This window comes from Marmota monax, unplaced genomic scaffold (genome assembly GCF_021218885.2).
Source record: "Marmota monax isolate L192 unplaced genomic scaffold, Marmota_monax_Labrador192_F-V1.1 WCK01_AAM20220418_F8-fsc00065, whole genome shotgun sequence".
NCBI lineage: Eukaryota > Metazoa > Chordata > Mammalia > Rodentia > Sciuridae > Marmota > Marmota monax.
The window spans coordinates 7,395,607-7,423,027 of NW_026694038.1; the positions used below are offsets into that span (position 1 = coordinate 7,395,607).

At 37.6% G+C, this 27,421-nt stretch overlaps 2 protein-coding genes across 6 annotated transcripts in view; one reads left to right on the forward strand and one right to left on the reverse strand.

Annotated features, from left to right (window-relative positions):
• The window catches only part of Gsap (gamma-secretase activating protein), a 162,926-nt gene that overhangs the window by 129,020 nt on the left and 6,485 nt on the right, over positions 1-27,421 (forward strand). Inside the window, exon 31 of one of the 2 annotated variants that reach the window (XM_058585498.1) lies at positions 8,255-9,629. The exons of the other annotated variant lie outside the window; for it this stretch is intronic. Coding sequence (XP_058441481.1) covers positions 8,255-8,265 — 11 coding nt within the window. The 3' untranslated portion in view covers positions 8,266-9,629. Of the gene's footprint in view, positions 1-8,254; positions 9,630-27,421 lie in introns of those variants that run through there. 2 annotated transcript variants of the gene reach the window in all.
• Ccdc146 (coiled-coil domain containing 146) overlaps positions 1-27,421 on the reverse strand; it is a 140,191-nt gene that overhangs the window by 28,673 nt on the left and 84,097 nt on the right. For 3 of the 4 annotated variants that reach the window (XM_046464099.2, XM_046464100.2, XM_046464097.2), the window contains exons 3-6: positions 19,763-19,845; positions 16,433-16,642; positions 2,582-2,639; positions 682-858 (exon numbers count right to left, since the gene is read on the reverse strand). In XM_046464099.2, coding sequence (XP_046320055.1) covers positions 682-858; positions 2,582-2,639; positions 16,433-16,642; positions 19,763-19,845 — 528 coding nt within the window. The remainder of the gene's footprint in view (positions 1-681; positions 859-2,581; positions 2,640-16,432; positions 16,643-19,762; positions 19,846-27,421) is intronic. The other variant, XM_046464101.2, reaches the window with a different exon arrangement.

Below are 27,421 nucleotides of genomic sequence, written 5' to 3' on the forward strand. Positions count from 1 at the left end.
ATGCTTCACTGGGTTCCTGATAAATCCATCTCTGCTTAGTTTCTCTATTCCAGGCAACAGCTGGGCACATGTTGACCAATCGCTCTTAGACTCAAGGAAAAAGAGGTCAAAATACACCAGAATTGTCCTCTAAGTCAATGGGTCTCAGATGGTTATAAAAATAACTCTAAAAATAGTTATTTTTAAAGCAACTCTAGGTTATATTTATTTTTTTGAAACTTACTATCATACATTTTTCTTAAAATGTGAATTTTAGTTAATTATCTCCTAAAATATAAATACAGGCCCCTTATCATTTTTATGGTAAGAGGACAAGAAGTGGATTAAATAGACAAGGATAAGATAACACAAATACACACAAGAGGTTAGACATTTGGTTGCTCTTCAGGGAAGCAAAAGTGTGACACTTTTTTTTTAACATTGAAAAATATTTGATGATGTCTAAAGAGGCCTGTCTCCCAGAGCCAGGGCTTTAAATTAAAACAATAGTATCTATCAAACACTCCAGAGTATTTTTGTGAATTCTCAGAGCTTAGGTTTAGTTTGATAGGATCCTCCAAAACACACATTTGTGAGACAGTATCCCTTTTTGTCAAACCTATGTAGTTAACCTTATACAAAGGTATTTTTACATCCTTGCAGGTACAGTGTTCAAATATTCCTAAACTATAAGCACCATACCTTTAGGACAACCTGGTGTTCCAGCAATTCTTCTAGTTCCTTCTGTTCCTTTACTAATTGCTTTTGCTTAAATGTCAAATCTTCCCGCAAATTTTTAATTTCTAATTTTTTCTGCATTATTTCTTTACGTAATTCTTCAGTGCTGTCTCTGAGTATTCTCATCTTCTTCTCCATTTCCTTTAAAAAGTCATGAAAATTATCAGGTTATATAGTCTGAGCAAACATTTATCTATGTAAAAATGGAATGAAACAGAATTTTATCTTTTTGATTATATTTATTTTGAAGTGCATGAATGTTTTCTTACAGAGTTAAATGTAACTTATGTTTTCTGAAGACAAGACTTATGCTTGTCTTCAACAAGGACATGACAATTATACTGCATGCTTAATTAAACATTTTATTTGAATTTTTTAAACTAATGCTTCAGTTTTTAAATGTTTCCCTTTTCTGAGTCAATTTTTATTTCATACCAAAAAACATTAATGACAATGTCCATTATGTTTTCTAGTAGCTTTGGGATTTGACAAAATCAGCTGCAAATAATCTTTGACTATCTGGCTTATGGTTAACTGGAGTCACACATGGGAACTGAAGATGAAAGGGTTCATATTTGAGGTGTCCAACTCGTTCCATTTCTTAACTGTCCCACTTTCTCATTACTATTATTTCTTTAGCTTCTATGTTTTCCCCAAATGTCCTCTACCCCAGACTCAGAATAGATTGCATTTCCCATGGCTTATTATCCAGATAATGCTTGACTTATGAGAAAAAAAGCCTTCTTATACTCAGAAATGATACATGATACTAATGTCTAAGTAGATGGGTCTGTTTAACCTGCTCTGGGATTTCTGAGTAGGTCCCTCCTTCCACTGCTGCCAGGAAAGAGTAAAATTAGTAATCTACAACCTGAAACTAAAATTCAAAATGCTTTTTCTTATAAAATCTGTGTTGCAAACAGTGGTTAGATGTATTTATGTACAATTAATAGTATTTTACTAAATGCTAAATAGGTTTTTGTGGGCTAGCCATGGAATTAAATCATCAACATAATTTTAAAATATAACCATTCAGAAAGCAAATGCAATATTTGATGCATGATGATCTTTCTACTTATTATCTAAGGTAGAAAAAATGGTCACAAATTCCTCATATTCCTCAGGGTGTGCATGCCTCTCTGTAATATATATTTGCTATTCTTCTATTAAAAGGAAAGGCCTATTGTTCTATATCTTGATTCCAGAATTGGCCATGTGAATTGCTTTGACTACTGAGGTATTACACAAAATGGTTTAAACAGAGGCTCAAAATGTTCTTGCATGTTGGAATTTGCCCTCTCCTGAGGCTGGAAACTCTTCTACTATCATGGGATCAACTAGTGACTATGACCTTAGACCAACTAGCCTGGTGCAGGGTTGACATACACAAGCCCCAAATGAGCCAGCGCAGACCTGAAGAATTCAGAACTGTAGAAAGTAAGGAATTATTGTTGTTTTAAGCCACTAAGCTTGGGGATGGTCTGCTATGCAGGAATAGATAAGTAATACATCTTCTTTATTAAAAAATGTTATTGTAATAACTTGAGGAGTTAAGAAAGCTAGGTAGGGTATGAGCTATAGCAAAAATAATATTTTTAAGTGCTCAACATAAAACCTTCCTTTTTTTTTGGAAACAAAAACAAAGCAGATATTGTTGAACTAAATGATTAGATGCAAAATAGCTAAAGCCTATGATAGACACCACTCATATTTACAGTTTCATAGATACTGTCTTCCACACCTTCAATAGTCATGACTTTTCAGTCTTCAAATGTTTCAGGGTATGTTTATTGTGATGAAGATTCTTATAAAAGGATGTTTGAATCTAGCTGCATTTGACAAACTCTAAATCATCTATACTTACTCCTGGCTTAGGTATCTTCTCAAATTCCTTTAACATGAGGTCCTTTTCTTCTCTTAAACTGTAAAGAAAAAAGAAATCAAGTTAGAGAACATACAAAAGAGCAAGCTCTTTCTGTGTTTATAACATTCTATTTTCTCTTCTCATAGTCTGTTCCCAAGTTTATCTGCAAGCACCCTGATGTCCATTCTTTATGATGGGCTTGCCAACTCTCCTGGGCCCATTTGAGGCACTTCCTTCTCCTCAGCACCCCTACAACACTGAGTACACACACCCAGCGGAGAAGTCCTCTTAGCATGTTATAACTATTAGGGAGCACAGCCTTCCCTCTAGACTCAGGCTCCTTCCAGGCAGGCTCTGGGCCTTCTTTATACTACTTGCAATGGAGGACTAGTGCCTACCTGGGTTACTGACACAGCCTCCTAACTGGCCCTCCTTGCCTGCCTCCAACCTTGCTCATGAAAGTGAATTACCACCCAGCACCATAGGGAAGCCCAGTTGGCCCTGCATACATTGTCTCTCCAGTCTTACTGCCTGCTACCCTCTAGCTCTGGTCACACTGGCCTTCTTGCCAAACTTGTTCCTACCCCAAGACTTTTGCCTTTTCTGATCCTTGCAATTGGCTTGCTCTTTCCACAGATCTCTGTACAGGCCACTCTTCACTTCATGTAGAGCTTTACCTGGCGTCACCTTCTTGCAGAGGCACTGGATCATCCTATCTAAAACAGCATTCTACATCACTCTTTCCTTGTCCTGCTATAATTTCTATATACTATCCATCACAACCTGAAACTACATTATGTATTTGTCAGTTTGGCCAGCAGAAAACCTAGCTCCATGAGAGCAGGGACTTTGTCCTGTTTACCACTGTATTGCCATGATTCAAAAAGCATTTGCATGGGGCTCTGGTTGTGGCTCAGTGGTAGAGCGCTCACCTAGCACATGTGAGGCACTGGGTTCGATCCTCAGCACCACATAAAAATAAATAAATAAAATAAAGGTATTGTGTCCATCTACAACTAAAAAAATTTTTTTAAAAAAGCATTTGCATGTAGTTGGCACACAATAAATATTCACATGAATCCATAGAATGACTGAAGTTAGTTTTATTCCTTGTTTTATTATTTGAAATAGCATAATTTATATGCTAAATGAGAAGCCTATGCATATGGAAATATAACTTCCTCAGAATGGCCTATTGCATCACATTGTTCTATATCCAGATTGGAGAAAAAAACTGGTGTAAGTCATGGAAGGGAAGACTACACAGTTGTTTTCAGAGATGTGAAGAAGGGTTATTTCAAGAACTCACTTTAGTTTTATGTGATGACTGAATTCCTGAGGGATAATATTAGAGGGGAACATAGTTGCAGATGTGGTTGGGTGGTGGATATCCAAGGGATTCAATGGATGTTTCAGGTGAAGGACAGATAGGCCAGGAGGCAAGTGTAAAGGAGTATTACATGTGGAAACTTGAGAACAATCCTCTTTTATTTCCCTTCCAAACTATTAGGAACTCCAATATGAATTCACAGGAAGACCCTGTGTGCATACCTTATACTTTTATCTCATGGGTGTTTGGTTCATAAGAATCTGCCTTCGACCCCTGTGACAAACACATTGCCATGAATTCGTTATGCCATTTTCCCTCCCCGGATACACAAGAAGTCTACATTGTATAGCCTTCCTTGCATTTGGATGGCGACTAATTCTTGGCAATGAATGGGAGTAAAGACCATTCGTCTTCCCAGCCACACTGAACTGGGAAGGCCAGGGATCCAGTTGCCAAAGCTAAAAGATGGAGGGGATGTGACTTGCACTGGACTGCTGGGAGCTAGAAACAGAGTTTAGTGATTCCACTGACATTTGAAAATGTGTTACTACTAAACAGCCCAGCTGAAGTCTGACTTCTTATCCCCTCAAATTACAACTCATTATCTTCCCCCCTGAGATCTGTTTTTCTATTCTTCCTCTCAGTCCATGGCACTTGGGTCACTTTTCAAAATTATGAGTGTGAATCATTCTTGAAGCTTCTCCACGCCTTGCTCCTGTCAAGTTTTTTTTTTTTTTTTTTTTTTTTTGTCTTTAGCTTTCAGAAGTTGTATTAAGATGCATTTGGAAAGTATTTCTTAAGGCTTACTCTGATTGGGTTCATCAAGCTCCGCAAATCTGTGGGTTTATGTCATCAAATTTGGGAAGTTTTCAATGGTTATTGCTTCAAATATTTATTCATCACTTCATACTTTTTTTCTCTGCAACTGTGATAACATGAGATTTTTTTGGTATTGTCTCATGCATGCCTAATGCTGTTCATTTTTATTCAATCTCTTTTCTCTGTGTTGCTTAGAATGGATAATTTCTATTTATTTACCAAAGTTAAATAACTTCTATCATCTCCAATCTTCTATTCAGCCCATCAATTAAGTTAAATTTTTAGTTACTGTACCTTTTAGCTCTAAAATTTCCAAGGAAATGTTCTTTATATGTTTTTGCTGGGAGCCATTAGCCAAGTAGGTATGACAATTTCCTTGCCAGTGTACCCCATGTTGCTTAGTGGAAGGACTCCTGGAAATAGGACATTTTGCAGTGACATTGCATCTAAGGTGACCTTGCTCAAGGACCAGGGCGGATCCGGGTTTAGGGTGTTCCTGGTTTAGGATAATCCGGGTTTAGGGCGTTCCAGGTTTAAGGTTATTCCTGCTGGGAATAGGGCGTATCCTGCTGCCTGAGTTCCCCTTGAGTTCTCACGGGATTCAGAGAGTATTTTTTGGGAGACAGAAGCCCAGTGGGTGTGGATTTGGGCAGAGAACATGGATTTCCCCAGAACGTGATTGTAGACGGCTGGTGTGAGTTCGGGAATAAAGAGTTGCTGTTTGAATCTACAAGCTGTGTGGTGGCTCGTGATTTTGTGCCCAGCCAGACTGCGGCATGTTTTGTTTTCTGAGACTGTTTTTTCCACTGTTACAAAGTTGTTTGGAATTGTTTGTGGATGATATAAGCACCATAAATATTATAGGATTATTGACTGTTTATTATATTAATTAGTGTGTGTGTTGAATAAATAAGTGACTATAAGCAATGTGCCCATGATGTACTGTGAACTGCAATACTTAGATAAACTGCAGAACCCAAATAGACTTAAGTTAGTGATGTAAGAGTCTACACCCGGGATGTACACCCCAGACCTTACCCAGTTATCAGCTATAAGCACAACTGAACTAGGACTTAAAAACCCCAGACTTCTGGGGAGCGATGGGACTAACAGGATCAGGACAGAAAGACTGATACTTCCATCGCTGTTGTCCCCCCTGCACTAGACTCCTCTGGCACAGATCCAGTTCCAGCGACCCAGACTTAAGACATGTCACGGGTGAGCATCTGGGACCCTTGGGTGTAGACTCAGGACTTAGGATGTGTGTTTGAAATGTGATGAGCATTAATAAAAATAGATTTTATTAAATCTAACTGCACCTCAGACTGAGTCTATAGTAACTGCTTGTGACAGTGGAGTATGCATATAATAGCTGCTTTAAGTTCTTTGTCACATAACTCAAACACTTTTCTCATCTCAATAATGATATCTACTTTTTGTCTTTTCTCATGGAAGCTGATATTTTCCTGATTATTTATATATGACAACTTTTGTATTATAGCCTGAACATTTTGAACATTCTATGAGATTCCAGATTTTACTTAAATTCTATGACAACTATTGATATTTTTGGTTTCCAGACCTAGTTAGGTTTGTGTCAAAGGTCCAGTCAAGATTCTGGGGGCTCTCATTTTTTTCAGTTCAGTTTTCATCACCTTTGCAGTACTATTCAGATTTTTCCTTTATGTGTGCCCCCCTGGACAGGTTTGGGATATGGGAAATGAACTCCCTTATTTCAGTCCTCAAAGACTTCAGTAAGCTGTTTAGGGTCAGATACACAAATGCTCAGCTTGAGGGTGAGCCCAGAAGTTCATGAACACATGAATGAGTTCACACGTACAAGCTCTTCTTCCTCTGAGATCCCTTCAGTACTTCCTAGAGACTTGGATCTTCTGATCTTCTTCCTTTTTAACCTTCAGCCAGAAAAATGGAGATTTAGTTGCCTGTGCTACTTTGGCAACTGAACTTATATCTGGAGATAAGCAGTGGGATGACAGAGAGAAAATGAAAAAATAAGCAAAGGGAATCTTCCTATTCTTTTGGGAATCATAGCTCTAAAATAGTGAAGTTTGCCTCTCCTTAGAATCTTGGCTCCTGTGGTCTTCCACTGCAAGTGGCCTCTGTCATTGCTGCCTCAGTGTTGCTTGGGAGCTGAAGAGTGAGAGAATGTAGGGGAGAAAAAACCAAAATCGGGGTCTGCATTCTGAGCATTATGAGTTCCTTTCATGATCTTTGAGCCAGAACTAGTTTTTTCTGGGGTTCTGTCTGCCCAGGTCAATGTCCACTTCTGGATTTTAGCTGTAACAGTCAGGCTAAGAGATATCAGAGGGGAAAAATGGCAAATTCACCACCACTTCAGGATCATTTCCCTCAATATGCCTGCTGTTATTTACTTTTCAGAGGAAAATATATGCTACATGTGTTTCACCCAGTTTCATAGTTATGTTTAGTAGAAGATACTGGACACAGTGGAATTATTCTACAGTTCCTAGAGCCAGAACCCATGTTTAAGGCCACTCTGGGAGAAGGTATAGAAAGAGGGCTGAGGACTGATTTCTGGGATTCCAGAATTTACATACACAGAAGATGAGGAGAAACTAGTTTAAGAAAAAAAAAAAGCAAACTATTCTAAAACTATTCTGATTTCCATTCCTATATGCAAGGAGTTCACTTGCCACTCCTTTCTAGCAATAAGTAAAATGCCAAGTGAACTGAGAAATATATCCATAAGAAAATGAGGTCACAGGGTAAACCACCGCCACTAAAATTGGAGGGATAGATAGACGAATACAGAGAATCACAAGTGTTGATAGAAAAATCTAAATTGTAACTGAGGCATTGCTGGAGGCTCAGTGTGGATGTCTGAGAGTCAAAACCTCCAGGGGGCAGAGTTTGTGAGCTTTGCCTCATGAGCTTGACCTGATCCTCGGGGTGAATATAGGATAAAATCCCCTAGGCCTGTCCTCAGGAGAGACTAACCATTGAGGTTTTATTAGAGCTTCACTCACCTTGGAAAAATAAAATTACTGACTAGTTGGCTCTAGTAGTCCACATGGAAGACTGTAAGGAGGGCCTTAGGTCTAGCCTAAGCAACTCCATTTTAAAACTCCAGTTTGAAACCTGTAGTCTCATCAGGCACACCTACCTAATGGAGCCCTCCAGTATGACCCTCAGGCACAAACAAGTCACTTCTCCCCACCTTGACAAACTCAGAGTGAAATCTCTGGCATGCTGTCCTCACTGATAAGGGGGAAAGGTGAGAATATCAGGATGGGGACCACCAGACCAGATGTTTTAACACCAGGGTAAATGACATAACTGAGAGACCTGGTTGCAGCTGATAGGGATTGAAAGGGAGGTCAAAAGCCCCCAAATTTGTTATAAGTAATGGAGCAAATGAACATTCAGCCAGCCGACACTGATGCACACAAGCCTGAAAGCCTAATGGGGACCTGAACTAACATCCCAACTTTCCTCATCTGCCTGATCCTCTGTGTTGTTCTCGCTGCTCTCAAACTCTACAGCAGCCTCTTGACTCTGGTGAGAAAAGGACTTCTCCCTATGACCACCTCCTCAGCCAGTGCTCCACCCCAGAAGAAGCCTGCCTTGGTTCCTGACCTGATCACCACAGTCTGAGTGTGCATCTGATGGACTTAAAGCCTAAGGCTTGAGACTTTAGATCTGGCACTTGAGCTTAGCACACAGAGGGAATGTCTGTCATTAGCCTATCATGATTAGGTATATTTGCAGTACTTAGAATTAATCTGGAATTGTTTGCTGTGAATTAATTAATCTAGAATTGTTTGCTGTTAATTGATTATGTCATTGCAGTGCCTAGCATTAAGGATTGTCATTTTCTTGATTAAGAACTCATAGAGTGAAACTGTATTGAGTGATTTAGGTGAATAAAGCATTGACAAAGGCAGAAGCATGTGAACATTCTTTATTTCTCCCCTCGACTGCATAAGTCACACATTTTGCCATCGAGACGATGATAAGAACTAGACCCCAGCTAGAACCCACTCCAGCCATCCTGTCTCAGGGGCTTGGGGTGGGTGGAAAAAGCAGTCAAGCAGTTCGGAGTCCAGAGGCACAGGCTCACTAAAAGACTGAAACCCACACTCAGGACTATAGAGTGCCTCCCCGGGCCACACCTCATCACCACGGCAGCCCTAATTACAGCAGTGCTTTCTACACCGTGTATTATGTCTGGCTATCAAGAGAAAACTGCAGAGCATAGTAAATGGCAAAAAGCCCCATTTGAAGAGACAGAGCAAGCATTAGAACAAGGTATGGCAAGGATGTTTGAATTTATCAGACTAGGAACTTAAAACAATTATGTTATATGTTAGAAATGCAGCAAGCAAGAATATGGGCAGCATAAGCAGAGAGATGGAAATTCTAAGAAAAAATAAAGAAATGCTAGGTGGATGCCTCTGGATAGACTATTAGTAGAATGGACACAGGTAAATAAAGAATCTCCATTCTTGAAGTTATTTCAATAGAAACCTTCAAAACTGAAAAGCAATGAGAAAAACAAACAAAACCACCCCAGAATATCCAAGAACTTTGGGACAGTTACAAAAGGCAAAACATGCACCTATTTCCAGACAGAAAAGAGAAAAAAGCAAAAGAAATATTTGAAGCAATAATAACTTCCTTCACATTAACGTCAGACAGCAAATTATAGATCTAGGAAGCTCAAAGTATACCAAGCAAGATAAATGCTCAAAAAAGTTACACCTAGGACTATCATATATAAATTACAGAAAATAAAAGACAAAGAAAAAATGCTGAAAGAAGTTAGAGGAAAAACACCATATTTACAGACGAGCAAAGAAAAGAACTATATCTGACTTTTTCTCAGAAACCATGCAAAAAAAAAAAAAAAAAAGACACCAGAGTGAAATATTTAAAGTGTTGGCAGGAAAAACCGATGTGAAATTACTCTTCAAAAGTTAGGGAGGAATAAAGGCTCTTTCAGTCACAAAAAAATACAAAGAATTTGTTGCCATTGGACCTGCCTTGCAAGAAATGTTCAAAGAAGCTCATTAGCGGGAAAATGATATAGATTAGAAACTTGGATCTATATACAGGAAGAGCATCAGAGAGTAAGTTTAGACAAAACAAAAACAATTTTCTCATTATCGATTGATATAATTTGTTCAAAATTATAATACCAACTGTATTCAATGATGTATGCTTATAAAAATAAGCATGAATTTATTATGCTTATATATAGGAAATAATGATGACACAAAGGATAAGAGTGAAGAGTTAGATTATTATAAGGTATTTGAAGTGATGTAGTATAAATGGAAAGCAATCTTGGGTAGTTGTAAATGTATATTCCAAACTCAAGGCCAACCACTAAAAAAAGAAGTACAGTGGATATTGCTAAGGAAGGGTAAAAGGGGATTGTGTAAAATTCTCAAAGCCCCAAAGGCAGAAAAAAAAGTGGATGACAAATAGAAGAAACAAAGGATAAGGATGACAAATAGAATACAGAGACAAATATGGTAAATGTTGGTGCAAATACATCAATAATCATGGTAAATATCAATTAAAAGACTACAAGTTGGAAGAAAAAAGGCTCAAATATACGTTGTCTGTATGAGACTCATTTTAAATACATATGTGTGTGTATATGTATATAAATAAAATGGATGGATAAAGATATACTATCTTAATCAAAAGAAAACAGGAGTCCCTGTACAGGTTGAGCATTCCAAATTTGAAAATCTAATAATCTAAAATGTTCCTAAATTGGAAATTTTTTCAGTGCTGATATGATATTCAGAATTTCTGATTCCAAACTTTTGGATTAGGGAGCTCAATCAGTAAAGTCTATGCAAATATTCTAAAATCCAAAAATCTCTGAACTCTAAAACACATCTGGTTCTAAGCACTTAGAAAAAGGGATACTCACTTGTATTAATTCCAGACAGAGCAGAGTACAGAGCAAGGAAAGTGAGTAGGGCTAAGGAGGGTCATCTCACAAGAACACAGAAGTAAATTATTCAAGAGAACATAATGATCCCTTACAGGCATCCGCCCTATCAACAGAGGGCAAAAATACAAAAGGCCTAAATGATGAACTATAGAAATAGAAGAATATATAATTGTAGTGGGTGACTTCAACAGTTCTCTACCAGAAACAGACAAATGTAGAAGACAGAAGGTTAGCAAGGGCATAATTAAATTAAATATCATCTATCACTAAGATATAACTCCCATTCGTAAAAAGAAATGCCAGGCTTTTTTCTGAAAACCAGTCATCACTACAAGTTGAGATTAACAAAAGAAACAAACTATTAGGAAGTACAGACAGTAAATGGGAAAATGGGCTTTCTTTCACTCAATGAGAATAATAAAAAAGAGAACACTTATGTTTTATTTTTATTTTAACTCTTAGGCATATGTGGCATAATGCCAAAATGAGATTTTAGAAATTGCTTCAAATAGAGTTAGCCTGAATGTTCTAAACAAAATAAAGATTAGTGGGTTGGATATGATCACTTGTTTATTTTTTCTTCCAATAACCACATTTTGAATTCATTTTTGTCCACTGGACTTCCTGACGAGGTCTAAGGGTAATAATTTCCATTTTTCTTGTTATTCTGCATTCAATGATTAACTATTAAGTGCCAAAAAAGTCTTAAGGTTTTCTATATCTGATTAACACAACCTTTAAAATATAGAACAGCTATAAAATAAAAATTGGGAATGCATGGAGAATTAGGTCTGCTGGTTTTACCAAGGACCCACTGGTTATATCCACTAGTCAGTATATCTGGAAACAGGGAGCTAAAGCATGTGCATGCACACTGGCTTTCATTTTTATAAAATTTCGTTTATAATAATGTAGATTAAGGATAGGGCCACAATATATTTCATACTGAATTTAATATAAGTTAACTTTCTGGGTCAAAAACTGAAACTGAATTTTCAGAGCTGATGATATTTAATTTAATTTAACACCTTTCCTTTTAGAGTTTGAAAAATTGGTGATATTTTAATTCCCATATATTGATCCTACAGTTAGGCATGTTGCCACCAGGGGGTGGTAATGTGCTGCCATCTTTTGGTTATAAAGGCAACCTGATTGCCTTTGATTTTCAAAATGGTGACATGAAGCTATCCCATAAGATAGGACTTGTAGTCTTTAAATAAAATGGTCTTCATGAGTTCAAAGCCAGCCTCATCAACTTAGCAAGACCCTAATAAGCTTAGTGAAACCCTGTATCTAAATAAAATATTTTTTAAAAGGGGCTGAAGATGGGCTCAGTGGTTAAGCACCCTGGATTCAATCCCTGGTATGAATAAAAGAATGAATTAATTAATTAATAAGTAAATAAATAAAGTTGTCTTTTCTTTAAACAAATATATATGGCTAATTCTTATAGAACATTTTAAGCTAATTAAATTTCTATTATGCAATTTCTTTTTATTAAGAGATACTGACTTCTATTTCCTTTAAAAGATAAGTATTTTTATAAGGAGAGAAAGATCATAATCCTACCCCTATCACACCATGGATGGTCATTTTAATTTTCTCCATTTTTAAATAAGATTATATTAAATGTGTATGTATAGTTAAATCCAGTTTTGCTTAACAGTTATTATTTTCTCAAGTTGCTAAATAGACTTCATAATTAATGATTTAATAGCTATTTTCAAGGTTTTCTAGGGCATATATACTATAATAAAACAATCCTAAATATAATTTATCACATATTGAACCTACTATATTCCAGGCATTTTAAATATATCATTTCTAATCTTCACAACCTTGCTAAGCAATTTTTATCTTCATCGTATAAATGAAGAAACTGAAAAGTTAAGCATTTTCCCAGGTAGTCAAGGCTAGACTGACATTCAAATTGACTCTAGAGTCAGTACCTCTGGACTAATTATTTAAATATTCCTGTTTCCTAGAACTCAGATTACTTCAATTTCTCACTTTTATAAAAAATGATATAGTAAATATCTTTATCTAATTTTCCTTTTTCTCCTTTGATTTTCATTTTTGCAAGGCATTACTGGAACAAGACTTTTTTTTTTTTTTTGGTGGTGCTGGGGATTGTACCCAGGGCCTTGTGCATGCTATGCAAGTACTCTACCAACTAATCTATATCCCCAACCCCAACAAAATATTTTTGTATGTACTTCTTGGTATATATTAATTCCTAACCTTTTAAACTCACATTAAAATTTAAATATAAAAATGTTCAGCTTTCTGGACCAAGGGGTGCTTCAATATCAAAGCTCCTTAGGATTTACTTGCTTCCTGCAGTAAAATAGTCTTAATTGAAGCTATGTCATTGAAGGTTTTTGGATTTTAGGGTCTGTGAGTGTAGAAGCAATGCGGGAGCCCAATAGATTGCCACAGGTGAGAGAAATCCTTCACTATAAGGAGTAGGATCAGCATGAATGGGTAGAAGTTGCAAGGAGGAAGGTTTCTGAACCAACCTAATAACCATTTCAGAGTAGAAGCTTTCCAGAATTGGAACTGGTCACTGAGAAAGGCTAAGCAATCCTGGTTCCTGAAAGTGTTTAAGTGCAGACTGATTACTAAAAGAAGATTCAGGTGATCCTAACATGTAACTGCAGCTGAGTACCATTTTGGGGGATTAACCGTTCTCAAATTCTAATTTGAATCAGAATCATGTAGGACTTAAGGAAAATTCAAGTGTGGAGCTGGGGTGGAGGTGTGGGCAGAATTCAGAATCCTTAGTTTCAGCGATGAATCTACTTTTAAAATGAGTATCTCAAGTGCTTTTCTTTCTGTTATTTGAGGATTATACTCTGAGAAACCTATTTTAAACTTAAGACATTAGTTGCTACAAGGGGAACAAGAAAAAAAATTAAAAGTAAAAGGTTAGAAGATAAAATCTGTTGCAGCTGTATTTTTTTAGGTTCTCAGTAACCTGCCTGCATGCCCCTCTGTCATATTCTCTAGAATTCCAAATGCACTGCTAAAATCATCCTTCCATTTCTTTCTTACATGATTTGTTTGCTTCTTGGTTTCTACTTTGCTGTCATTATTGGACCAAGAATGAAAAATAACTAATGAACCCTGTGAGCAACAGCAGGGACTGTGAGAACCAGCTACAGGAGAGTGAACAGTCACTAAGGTCGGGATCACATCAGGACAGCCCTGGTTGTGTGTATGCGTGCATGTGAGGCCTGAGCATCCCCACTCTCCATGTCCACACTGTGACAACAGCACTGACTGACCATGGCCTTCTTTCCCCAGCTGAGACTTGTCAGAATATGTCATATTTAGGGGCTGGGGTTGTGGCTCAGTGGTAGTATGCTCGCCTAGCATGCATGAGGCACTGGGTTTGATCCCCAGCACTACATAAAAATAAAGACAATAAATTCCATCAACAACTAAAAAAAAATTTTTTTTAAATACGTCAGATTTAGTATGAGAGCCATGATGTATTTACTGTTAACGTTTTAGGAATTACTAGGAATCAGGGAAACCCCCAAAGTCAAGGCGAGGAAAATGTTGAAGAGAGTATTGAAAAACCTTTTCACATGAAGTTTTTAGAAAGATAAATTACATCCATTTTGTGTCTAGTTACTTTATCATTTACTTAGCTTATTTAAATAGGTTACATATTCTTTCCTATGTAACCTATGTATTCTATTTATCAAGAGGTTGTTAATGAAAGGAATCCAAAAACTATGACTATGGTAGCATAATTATGAACCAACCAGGTAATTATACTGACCATCAGTATTTATTAAAGGGCTTATCGTGAAAACAGTAGAAAATCGATTGAGTTATAAATTCTTTTTCAAGAGTATCTGAACAAGATGTTGTTCTTAGTAGCTGCCAATGATTCAGAAGTTCCTAAAGGGGCTGGGGTGAAGGGGTGCTAGTTATTTGGGCTTTTATTATTTAGAAAGTGAAAAACATGAGAGTTTATTATACTGGCCTGACAAATGTCATCTGTATATTTGGATGAATAGTTTTCTCTCACTGGCTTAGTTTTTTTTTTTTTTTTTTAATCTAGGGATGGAAATATCTACTTTTTTTCCAGGGGGAGGGTGTTGAGTGACTTATCATGTCACACTAAGCATGTTAAGCCAATGAAAATACATGGCCTGTAACTCTTGCCTGGTATTTCCTTTGGTATCATTTGTGTGTGTGTGTGTGTGTGTGTGAAAGCTTGTTAATTCTTGAGCTGATATTTGAAAATGCAAGGGAGTTGGCTCAAACTAAAGCATCATATGTCACAAATTAAAAAGAATCCACACTACGCATTTCTGTAAATGTGCATTTTGGACATTTTGGATGTTCTTGTTCACTGTAAATTACCATTCACCATCCCCTCCCTATCTCAAGTAGTTCAGTGAACAATCTGCCCATCTATACCTAAAAGGCAAGAGTTCTTTCTTTCCTTCTTGGCAGGAATACTTGGAAATTTTAAACAATTTAAATATCAACTGCCTTATGTTCTTCTTACCCTTTCACGAAATGTCAAACATTCATATTTTCAATACTAATGAACAACCACCAATTGTTTTAATTTCATTATTTTCTCAGCTGAAAGAGTGCTTACAGAGCACAGAAATAGCTAAGCTTTCTTTTTATAGATCTCAGTGGTGATTTTAAAACAAGTTTAGACTGAAAGAAAAAAATACTGATTTTTTTCCCCTCTGAGTAGAATTCTCTTGATTAAACTGGCCTTCATTATCTATCCATCAGTTGAAAAATAAGATCCTAGGAGAAGATCTCAAAATCTAGGGCTTGTGAGGGTTTTAACAAGCCATTTGCTGGTCTCCAGGCAGGACTGAATTCTATTTGTACTGACAGCAATTCTACCTGTTCTTAAAAATAGCTAGCTCTGCCACCTTAAATGGTAACAAATTCTAGGAGAGATGGTTCGGCTTTCTGACTAGTATCCAGGCACAGCACACAGTGTACCATGGCTCAAAACCAGAACTGCCATAATTTTGAAATTCAACCTAAATGGTAGCTCTTCCACCCACTTGCTACTCCACAGGAGGAGTGTTAAGAGATTTTGGAAATAACATTTGCTCTTCTAGTGACAGATTTCTTTTTTAGTTCATAAAATGACATTCTCTAGATTGGGATAAATAAATATGTCTTCCAAAAGGATGTAACGTTCTTCCTCGGCCCTAAGGAACAGTTTCAGATGGGGAGATGAAGGTTGAATCCTTGGGCCCTGTTGCTTGCTGTATTAGGACAGAGTGAGCCATGTGGGACCCTGGGCTCACACAGGCTTGTTTGGAAAGAACATGTGGGGAGAAGTGCTCCCACAGGAAAAGTGATCCAGGAACCCACACTTCTGGGGATAAGAATGAGGCGTCACAGTCAGGGGAAGGAGAGGGAAGGGCGTGCCAAGTGCTTGTTCTGTGGAGTGTAGTTTTTGGCTGTAGCTTCCAGAGCTATGGATTTCCTGACATACATTTAAAAAAAAAAAACAAACCAAAAAACAGGATCTCCATCACCTGAGTCATTTTTCCTAGATGTCAGTTGTGTACCCCTTTTGTTCAGAGACTGCTCACTCCAAGGGAGCAAGGAAAGAACTGAGCTTATAACTGTCAACATATGATAGGTACTTCTCTTTGTACCTAAAATTACTTTCTAATTTTTCTTATTTCTGTGCAAACAGCTTTGCTCTTATCTGTTTTCAGTGCGCTTGAGGGAACTGAGCACTTACCTGTTTAGTCTGTACTGATTATGGTACTCTCTTTCCTTCACTGCGTTATATTCATTTTGATACTTGAGCAGCTGTTCTCTCATCTTGGAGACCTCAGTGGAGAATGCGTCTGGGAAACTATCAGCTTGCTGCAGGTGAAACTGCTGCTGTTGTATTTGCTCAGTAAAATTTTTGGCATTCTGTAGCAGCTGGACCTCTGACTCTTGGGTGCTGGGTTCCAGGAAGACAGATTTGCACAATGAGAAAGGTATGCCCTCCATACCCTTGGTTGCTCCTGTGGGAGGCATGGAGCTGCTCCCATTCTTGGGTTCAGTTCACCTCAGTATTATTTGGGGGCCAAATACTACACTCCATGCTCAGGTGAATAAGGCTCAGCTGCTGACCTCAAGTTGCTCACCATGCAGCAGAGGGAATTGGTAACTGGAATGCCTGCTGACAAGTCCTACCACTGGGGTCTAGATCCAGACAATGGGAGATTGACAGAGAAAAGACTAAATTCAATGGGATTATGCACATTTCCTCTGACTTTGAAGAATGCCAAGACTTCCAAGGAAGGGGGGAAATGAGGGCAGTCCCTTGAACTGCCCCAGCAATCTGGCTTTCTTGAGTTCTCCTGACTTGATTATAGGAAGATCTTTGCCCTCTTAGGAAGAAACAAACTTGTAATGGCACTTTACAAGGAAAGTAGGAAGAAAAATTCCCCTGTAAAGTTATGGACAAAAATTATGGATTTTTAAAATCTTAACCCTGAAGCCTGTCCAAAACCATACTTGAACACCACAGAAAAGGAGATTCCTATTACTCCAATTATATTCTATGCCCTCGGCTCAATTTGGAAAGGGTGGACACAGAGGCAGATCTGGATGGATATAGAAATTGTACTTGGTCAAATCCACAGAACCTTCTAGAACTCACCAGTTTTATCATCAAACATGACTTATCTTTCTGAGAAACCCTCACATTAGCTACCCAAATCTATTCAGGGGCAAGGCCTGACCATTTTCTGTTTTAGAGTCAGTGTTCTCTTTGGGTGTGTGTTCTCCACCATCTTCAGGTTTTAGCTCATTTGCAGAGTGCCCCATAATTTGATCAAGGCTGTCTCAGCTCAAGCTATCAGCTCCACCCATTTCCCAAGCTTTAATATGTCAAGTGCCTAATGGCATCCAAAAAAAAAAAATTGCTATTAGCAGAATATGTTCCAGGTACTGTGTTGGGTGCTAAATAATAACTCACTACAGCTATGGTGAAAACACATATATAAATTCCACTAATGAAATTTAGACTTTTTTTTTGGTTCTGGGGATCAAACCAAGGACTCACACATACAAGGAAAGCACTCTACTACATAGTTACTGGGGTTATTCTCTTATAATTCAATTTTCTTGCATGCTCATATACTCAGTGAATCTAAAGTTATCTGCTCTTAATAAGACAGACTTCAATTACTAGACTATAAAGTATTGGATTTGGCCACAGTGTATGTTTGCCCAAAGAGTAGAGGAGGACAATGTGGTGTTTGGGTTCTAGTCAGAATGGAAATGACAATTCATCCATAAATTCTTGAATATATTTCAGCAGAAATATATTTTTGTGTCTGTAGGAGAGAATTTAACAACTTTTATAATGTGGTGTTTATGGAAAACTCAATCAGTTTCAATTTGGTACCTCCAGTCTATACCTGCCTGCTGCAACCCTAGCACAAAAGCAGAGAGTGTATTGTCTTCATGCCTTTAAAGACCCTTCAAGCAGTGGGCATAGGATAGAGTGGTTGGTGTTTACAATGGAGAGAGAGGAAACTTACGGGTCAAGAGGAGGTAAAATGTGGGTAGCAGAAGGGAAGTAACTATTTTGTAACATGACCTGGAAGCAGGAAGAAATAACACCACAGCCTTGCTCCTACATTGATATTTGTCACTAGGGCCCAGGGATCTGAGTTTGGGGGCAGCGGCCATTTGGGGAAGTCAAATCATTAAACCCTGCAAACTCCTCTGGCTCCAAATAAGAGCTATCCAGAGCACAAAAAACTCTGCAATATCCTTGTATCTTCAAAAAGATACAAGGAGGGATGCCCTGACATCTGCAGAGTCTTCTACCAGTAAAGTAGTTGAGGTACGTTGAAGAAGATGTCTCCAGATTTTTTACCTACAGCCTCCAAATTCCCGAGTCTTGAGAACAACTTACTGGCAGGCAGTGCCAACTCTGGGGGAATGGATTCTCCATGAGGTACTGGGGAGAGGAGCCAAGGCTGGGGGCTTCCTGAATAGAGCTGAGTTAGTATGGAGTGGGGTGCAAGTGAAGTTTGCACAGGGATGCGGGCCTGCTCTTCTCCCAGCCATTCACTCTTCCCTCATGCTTCCACCCTCAAAGTACCCTACAGACATAAGACCTGGGCATGTTAAGAACTAGGGGCATTGGTTGGGGATTGTCAGAAGAGGATGGCTGGGGACTGGGGGGATGGTGCTTTTGATGAATTTATCATACAAGGCTCTGAGGCAGGAGGAGAGGAAAGGAAGGAGGTGGCTTATGAGTGTTAAGAAACAGCAGCAGATTTGTTCCTCTCCTTGTTTCTCTACTCCCCTACGCCCTTGATTCCCAGTGCCTAATAGCAGGTACATGGAAAAGCTACTGAATCATCATTCTATGGAAGCTTCTGGCCTGCTGCTGACCTGGTCTTGACTAAGGCGAGTAGCCTAGCATAGGAGGAAGAGGTGAGAAGTAAAGACAGGCATCTTGGCAGATGTAGGCTGGGGCCATCATAGAATCTATATCGCTGAGTGGTGAGGAGAGGTGGGCAGGAGTCCCACAGGAGTGTTCTGCAGCACATGCTGTCAGCATGCCACCAAAATCCCCTTGTCCCAAGCTTCAGTATCACCAGAAATCACTTGGGTACCTCTATCTCCAGCTATAGAAGCTTGCTTGACTTCTCCAAGGGAAAGCTAGAAGTTCCAGGAGCAAATATCACTGGGAACAATCCTTAATCAATGAGAGATAGAAAAACTGGTGGTAAATATTCCAGTTTTGTTATCCCTCAGTGGCAGATTCTGAGGTGCATTCTTCATAGTCACTCAGAAAGTCCTCTGTGAGATTACACCCCAGTTGCCCACAGTGTAAAACCCACAGAATGACCCACCCCAACTAAACTCCTTTCCCAGTCTCACTTCCCCACTCTCCCATGATTCTTTTTTGAGTCATTTCTCAAACTACTTGAACTCAATCCGTGTCTCAGGGTCCAGCTTTAGGGATACTATCTTTGAACACAAAGATAAGTCCTGTTACAGGTAAGAAATATAGATATGATAAAAGACACCTCCACATTGGTAAAGAGCTTACCTCATCACGGTGTCATGCAGCAAGGTGTACTTGGCTTTTAATTCTGCCATTCTGGTTCCAGGAATTTTTCCCATGGCATGTAACTAGCAAAGAGAACATAAGGTCACCATTAGCCATCACCCCCCTCATGTTTAAGCAGGAAATAAAGTGACATATGAATATCTTACAAAATCTTTCAGTTAAACATCTGAGAGGGTACACATGAGGCAATATAGCTTACTCTAAAGATATAAGGTATTTAGAGAAAATAGTTCTATTCTGCCTCTAGTCTCTTTATTCTTGGACAAATCTTTTTGACTCTCCAGGCTATGACTTCTTCATCTGGAAAGTGAAATAACTGAATGAAATTCTTTAGCTCTAGAAGTATATTTCTAGGATTAGTAAACAACCTGAATATTATAGATTACTAGGATGATCATTTGTAAATTGAGTGAAGCAATGATTAAGTACCTATTATGAATAAATTATTCATTCTCGAAAATATTTTATGAGATAGGGATTATTATCTCCATTTGAAACTAAAGTTTTGAAGAGTTAAATAATTTGTCCAAAGTTACAGGTAAAATGCTAATTGAGACAGAGGCAGGATTTAAACCAGGTTTTTCTAGGTCAAAAAACCCAACATCGCCATCCTAACCTGATGAATGCTTCTGCCTCTAGTGTCAAAGCAGAAAGGAAACTATACAATATATACAGAGGTGTTAGTTTATTCCTTCTTTTATTTCTGGTAAAAAAAAATTGACTTGCTCTCTGAATAGCATGATAATTAGTTAATAACATCATAAAAATTAAACACCAAAGTTTTACCTTATTAAAACCACAACACAATGAGTATTTTGAATTAGGTTTCACTTTAAACTGTTACTGACATAGTATCAAAAAGCAGAACTAGGGGCTGGGGCTGGGGCTCAGCAGTAGTGCACTTGCCTGGCATGTGTGAGGCACTGGGTTTGATTCTCAGCACCACATATAAATAAATAAAATAAAGGTCTCTCAACAACTAAAAATTAAAAAGAAAAGATTTGTGTTTTCAATATTGCTTGAATCCATCCACTTCCTCCCTTTCTCTAAATCCACCAGTCCAAGACACATCATCTCTCAACTAGACTAGTATGAAATTTAACTGCCTCCCTAACTCCCCCTGTGCCTTCTTCCACTCAGGAACCCCACCCATCTACTTTCCACAGAGATCTTTTTAAAAATCAAACAAGGTCTGTTTTGCTGGGTGCTCAAAACTTTAAGTGGAATAAAATTCAAGATTCATGATATTCAAGATCCTGAGGCCCTGCATGACCCTGCCTTCCTCTCTGCCTCTCCTTCCACAGCATCCTCTTCAAGCTCACAGTGCTTCTGCCACACTGGCTGCCTTTTTTTCCCCCCACAGATGATGCATAGATCTCTTTCCTTTTCTAATGTCTCTGAATTAGCCATTCTTCACTTTTCTCCTATTTCATTTCAACTTTTTATTCATGCCTCAGGCTAAATATCAATTTATGAAAAGGCCTTTTCTCACTTCCAAATCTCCTTCAGCCCAAACTCTGTACTTTATAAAATATAACACCTACATTCTTTAATAATGAATTTAATTTTTTATTTTTAATAACTGTTTGATTCTTTGTGCCTTTATTTTTGCAATTAACACATGGTTATAAGTCCCTAGAGGAAGGGGTTTTGGACACCTTGTTCTTCATATTCCAGGTGCTCAATAAATTGTTTACAGTCATTAGCAAGTGAATAAAAGTAACTGACAAAACACAAAGAGTCTACACAGTGAGGCAACTGGTCTCTCTATCCAAATCAGGGTTGAAAATGTTAAATACACTGGAACTATCGCTTCTTTGTGAAAATGTTAGAGATCTTTCATGAGGGCCTGGGTTCCACTCCCACAGTCCTCATTTTTTTAAATCCATGGATGAAAAAGGGTGAACAGGATCTTAAAGACCTTTTAAAGGTTTAAAATACATTCAAATGCCACCTTAAATCATAATTTATACATACATTTTAACTGAGTTACTTTGGTAAACTGACAGTGTCACATTTTATAGACATTTAATTAAGCACATTTATTTTGGTTCTACATTTTTTTCCCTGTATTTTTGAGGCATTGTATAACTTATTTCAGGACTCAGACATTTTCACTGGTTTCTGAAAGGAAGTTGTGCCTTCAAAGTCTTGTAAGTAAAAAGTACATAAATACTATTAATAATTTGCCTATGGTGAAAGATTTCTGGGGAAGTTTAGGCAAAGGTAAGCATACAAGTGTATGTTAATATATATATGTGTATGTACTATGAAGTAGGGGCCAGCCTTATAACTAGCCAGCTGGCCAGCATCTAACCAGTGGGTAAGTTAACTATGGATTTATATGTTTTAAAATACATACAGTCTTTAGTTTGTTCTTAAGATGCAAAAACCATTACCTCCTATCTACTGTTCCCTTGCATAAGAGAAACAGAAATGAATATGACATAGGCCCCACCATTAGGTAAATCAGTTTGAAGAGAGAAGAAATGACAGAATACTTCACCTACATTCAGTAGTTTTATTGTTAATAACTATTTGATTCTTTGTGCCTTTATTTTTTTGCAATTATTTTCTTTATATTGTAAGTTAAAGCAAATAAGTAAAATTATAAATTATAAACCACTTCCAGAGATCAGGAGTGCTAGAATGGTGGTGTAAAGAACTCAAAGAATCCCTCCCTCAAAGGCATATTGATTGAACTCATCAAAATAAGCTAAGACAACAATTTAAAACCTCTGAAATTTGACCTAAGGGTTTGCAAGAAATGGAGAAGCATTTATTCAGTGAGAGACTGTGGCATTTGAATCATGAACTGCATCCATTACCCCTAGAGCTCCATGTTGCCCAAGAACTGTTTCAGGCAGGTTTGATAGTTTTCTATTGCTCAAGATCTACTCTAGGTGGGCAGGATAGCCCTAGAAAACAGTAGCACTCATCCACCTGCTCTTGGTTTAGTATGCTGGAAAAGTTTTACCAGGTGGGCAGCTGCAGCTGCTTGGTAGTACCTATTCCCACTCCCAAATGTCCTGTTCTACAGGAAGAATTCTTGGCAGGGCAAACAAGAAAGTTCCTGCTCAGTAACGGAGAAGGCTGGAGGCTGGGCACGTTGTGAATATTAACAGCTCTGCAGCCCTACCTTTGGTTTTATTAGGAACATAGTTTACAATATCCATGGACCAGAGCATTATCAAAAATAATAAATATAACAAGAGGTAAAAGAGGAAGCTAATATCTTTGTGATGTCAGTAAAGGCGGACCAGCAGAAATATAACAGAGAACTCAAGGAGAGAGATGGTCAAAAAAGCCCCACTAAAATTTACTCAATAATGGTGAACCAAGAAGCTATGGAAAAGCCAGAGGCATGACCAGAGAAGGTTTTCTACTCTACCAGTCCCTGTGTTAAAGTGAGGCAGATAGGTACACTCCCTGAACTTTCAGGGTGGTCCCCAAGCCACATGGAAAAGGATGAAAACCTTACAGGCTCAGGGAACTTAAGCACAACCCCTGACCAATCAGTACCTAGCCACTAGGCTATAGTAATCCAGCAGCAGCTCCCAGAAAGTCAAGCTTAAAAATAATAAGGAAAAAACATTTGAGCAGGAATATCAGAGACTGCATACTAGGGAAGAAACACAATTTACAGAATTAGTTTGGCCAAATGACTGAACAAGTGAACATATGAACAATAACAAAAGCAAAATGTCAATACAACAAACCTAGGAGGATCAGAATCCAGAGTTGTTACAATATATTGTAAACAATTTACAATTTTTAATAAAAATTTATAAGGCATGCAAAGAAACAAAGTATGATCTCCTACACAGAAAAAAATATAAAGAAACAGAAATTGCCTTGGGAGGATATGGATGTCAGATTTAACAGAGATTTCAAAGAACTTATTATAAATCATGTTTGAAGAATGAAAGCAGTATGATGACAATTTATCAAATAGAGAACATCAATAAACAGGAATTTTTAAAATGTTTAAATTGAAATTCATCAATTGAAAATTATAATAATTGAAAATTTCACTGGAGGAACTCAACAATAGATTTGAGCAGGCAAAAGAATTAGTGAACTTGAAGACAGATCAGTAGAGGTTATATCATTTGAAAAAAAAAAGAAAAAACATGAAAACCCATGAGCAGATCCTTCCAGAAGTCAAGGACACCATAAGGTCCACCGGTTATGTAGAATGGAAGAACTGTTGAGAAAGAGGACAGAAGATACTTGAATAAAAACTTTTCAAATGATGAAAAACTTTTCAAGTGATGAAAAACATTAATCTATATATCTAAGAACTCAACGAGTTCCAAATAGGGATATAACTCAATGAATATCTGAATAGGATAAAAAAGAAGATATTTACACCCAGACCCATCACAGTGATACTATTGAAAGTAAAGATTAAAATCTTGAAATCAAGAAAAACAAAAATGAACAGGAAACAACACCCCCAAAAAACAAAACAAAAAAACAGGAACTAAAACAAAACAAAACAAAACAAAAACAGTCCATTATTTACAAGGAAATCAGTTTAAGAATAATAGGTAACTTTTTGTCCAAAACAATGGAGGGTGGGAAGCAGATGGATGACATACTCAGAATGAAAGATAAAAACAAAAATTGTCAATCAAGAATCTATACATCAAAAGTATTCTCAAAAGTAAAGAAGAAATAAAGACATTCTAGGACAAACCACAGTGGAGAGAATCATTGCTGACAGATTTGCCTTGTAAGAAATATTAAAGCAAGTTCTTTAGGCTGAAAGTAAGTCACATCAGATAATACGTCAAATCTACATGAAAAAGAGTGTATCCAAGCAAATTTCAAGTACATGCTTACACAAAAACTTGGAATCACTTAAAATAATAAAAAAGGAAACAAGCTAAAAGCCCATCAATTTATGAAGGGACAAATGAAACGTTGTATATCCACACAAAAGAACATTATTCTGCCATAAAAGAGAATGGAGTCTTGATACCTGCTACAACGTGACTGAACCTTGAAATCATTATATGTTAATGAAAAGAGGTCATTCACAAAAGGCCACATATAGTACAAAGCCTATTGTACAGTATCTATGTACAAATGCTTATACAGAATAAGCAAATCTATAGAGACAGAAGTAGATTTAATGGCTGCCCATAGACATAGTGGCTATGGAGAATGGAGTGACTTAATGGGTGTAGGATATATTTATTTATTTAAATTTAGGAGGTTACCAGGGATTGAAGTCAGGGGCACTTGACCACTGAGCCATATCCCCAGCCCTATTCTATATTTTATTTAGAGACAGGGTCTCACTGAGTTGCTTAGCACCTTGCTTTTGCTGAGGCTGGCTTTGAACTCACAATCATCCCAGCCTGCCAAGCTGCTGGGATTAAGGTGGCACATGCCACCTCTCTTGGCAGATTTATTTTTGCATAATGGAAATATTCTAAAATTAGAACATGGTGATTTCATGATTGTATATATTAAAGACCATTGAAAACAAGAGTGAATTTTGTGGTATGGACATTCTAACTCAGAAAAACAAACTTTTAAATGTAAATTGTTAGAAATTAAGATTTTCAGTGTAAAAGATATACAATTGTAAAATCAAAGAAATTAGTGAAAACACTGTAAAGTTAAAACTGAACTGCAAATACTAGTATGAACTCATAATCCAAAACCAAACCAAACCAGCTTAGCTTTGTTCATTAAAATGGCCTAAAAACAATGCCACATTAGCAACAATGAACAGTCCCTAACATCCCCACTGTGGTCTTTAATATGATTGTGGTCTTTTATACCTCCATTAAAAGAAACCAGCAAGTGTCAGAGAAATGACTGAATCTAGGTCTGACACAGGGAAGATACAAAGTGAAGCTGACACATCTGGGCCAGAAAGCAAGTACTGTGTATACAGTATGATCTTCTACATATGAGTATGTGAACATACAGAGATCCAGAGGATAAGAGCTAAGGTGTTAAAATGGTGCTTTCTGGGTGGTAAGTATGTATTGCTTTCATGTTTTTATTTTTGTTTGTTTCTATTTCCTAATAGTTTGGTAACACAATAGGTATTGCTGTCAATAATGTTTATTAAAATATGCTTGAAAATGATTGCTTTACACAATAGGGAATAGAGCAGAATTTGGGGCGGGAAGGTACTGGAATCTGATACAAATGACAGATACAACTAGATTATAGCTCTGACTTAGGGACTGCTCAGCTTTATTTCCTATAAATGGGGTCCCAGCTTTAAATTAAAGGTCTGAAATGTAATGGCAGGTGGGCCATCAAGGCATGTTAGCATGTTTTATGACCATAACAAAGCAGAATATCTACACGTTTCCTTTTCTGTTTGGTGTCCCCATCATTCCAATGGTCTTTGATGTCTCAAAGGCCAAGAAAGCTGATGGGGCAAAACATCTTATTTGTTTTTGCAATTTCTGCCCAAATCAGAAATGTCACAGATGTTTAGAAATAAGACTAATAAGCTGTTATTTGGGCATCCTCTAATAAACACAAACATTTTAAAGAGAAAATGGTAAAAACCAAACTATGAAGAGTGAATTTTCCTCCTTAAAAAATATAAAAAAATCATAATCTGGTTCTTCAGAATAACTTTTTTTTTTTTGTCAAGTTGCCAACTGTCTGAAAGCAGGTCTGCCCCTGGTTAGAAACTCCAGATTTGGTGCTAATATGGAAATGCTTCACTCATACACAGTGTAGACATGGAAAAAAATGGTTGTATGTTCATACTGCATGATACAAGTTAGGCAACCAAATTTGTCATGTTTTAAAAATGCAGAATCTAAGGAATACAGCATAAAGGCCAATCTAAATGGTCAAAGAGTATACACAACAAAAGGTTAGATATAAAGTCAAAAGTTCATAAATACGGTTTCACAATAGATGCTTGTGTTACTGAACTGCCTTTTTGGTAACTGTGACTCGAAGGAAACATTTACACTAGAGCTGAAAGTTTAACAAGAGTTCATGATTCATGGATGACATGGAATAATATGGAAAAAATTTCAAAAATGGAAATTCTAGGACATTCCAAGGAAAGGAACAGCTCAGTAAGAGCTTTTTTAACAAGTGAGCTTATCTACAAGGGGGTCATATGAGGAAATAATTAGGTGTTCATGTTGGCCTGGGCAGGGGAGCTAGCCCTTTCAAAGGTGGCTGTGGTTGTTAGCCTGTCTCTTCTGGCCTCTTTGACATTATCTACTGGTTTGATCTCATAGATATAACAACCTTGAAAGCACAAATCCTTACTACCTTCATTTCCCTCTCACTCTTCACCTCCTTCCTTTTACTGCTAGAAATAAACAACACAGCCATTTGAAATGGCTTCCAAACACAACTGGGCTCTCACGACTCCTTTGAGATTTTCTTTAGTTGTATATCAAATTTTGTTTTCTCATTCCCCCGAAAAACCTGGGCCACCTGAACTCATCCCCAATATCAACGGACCTATTTAATAGCACCACCTTCCAGTAACTTCTTTCCCCACATCTCAAAAATTAAGTATTTCTTTTTTCTTGATTATGGCCAACCCATCCACTTGCTCTCACATACTCTCCTACCCCTTTCTAAGATGGCAAATCATCCATTATAGTTTCTCTCCTCTATAATCTCTAC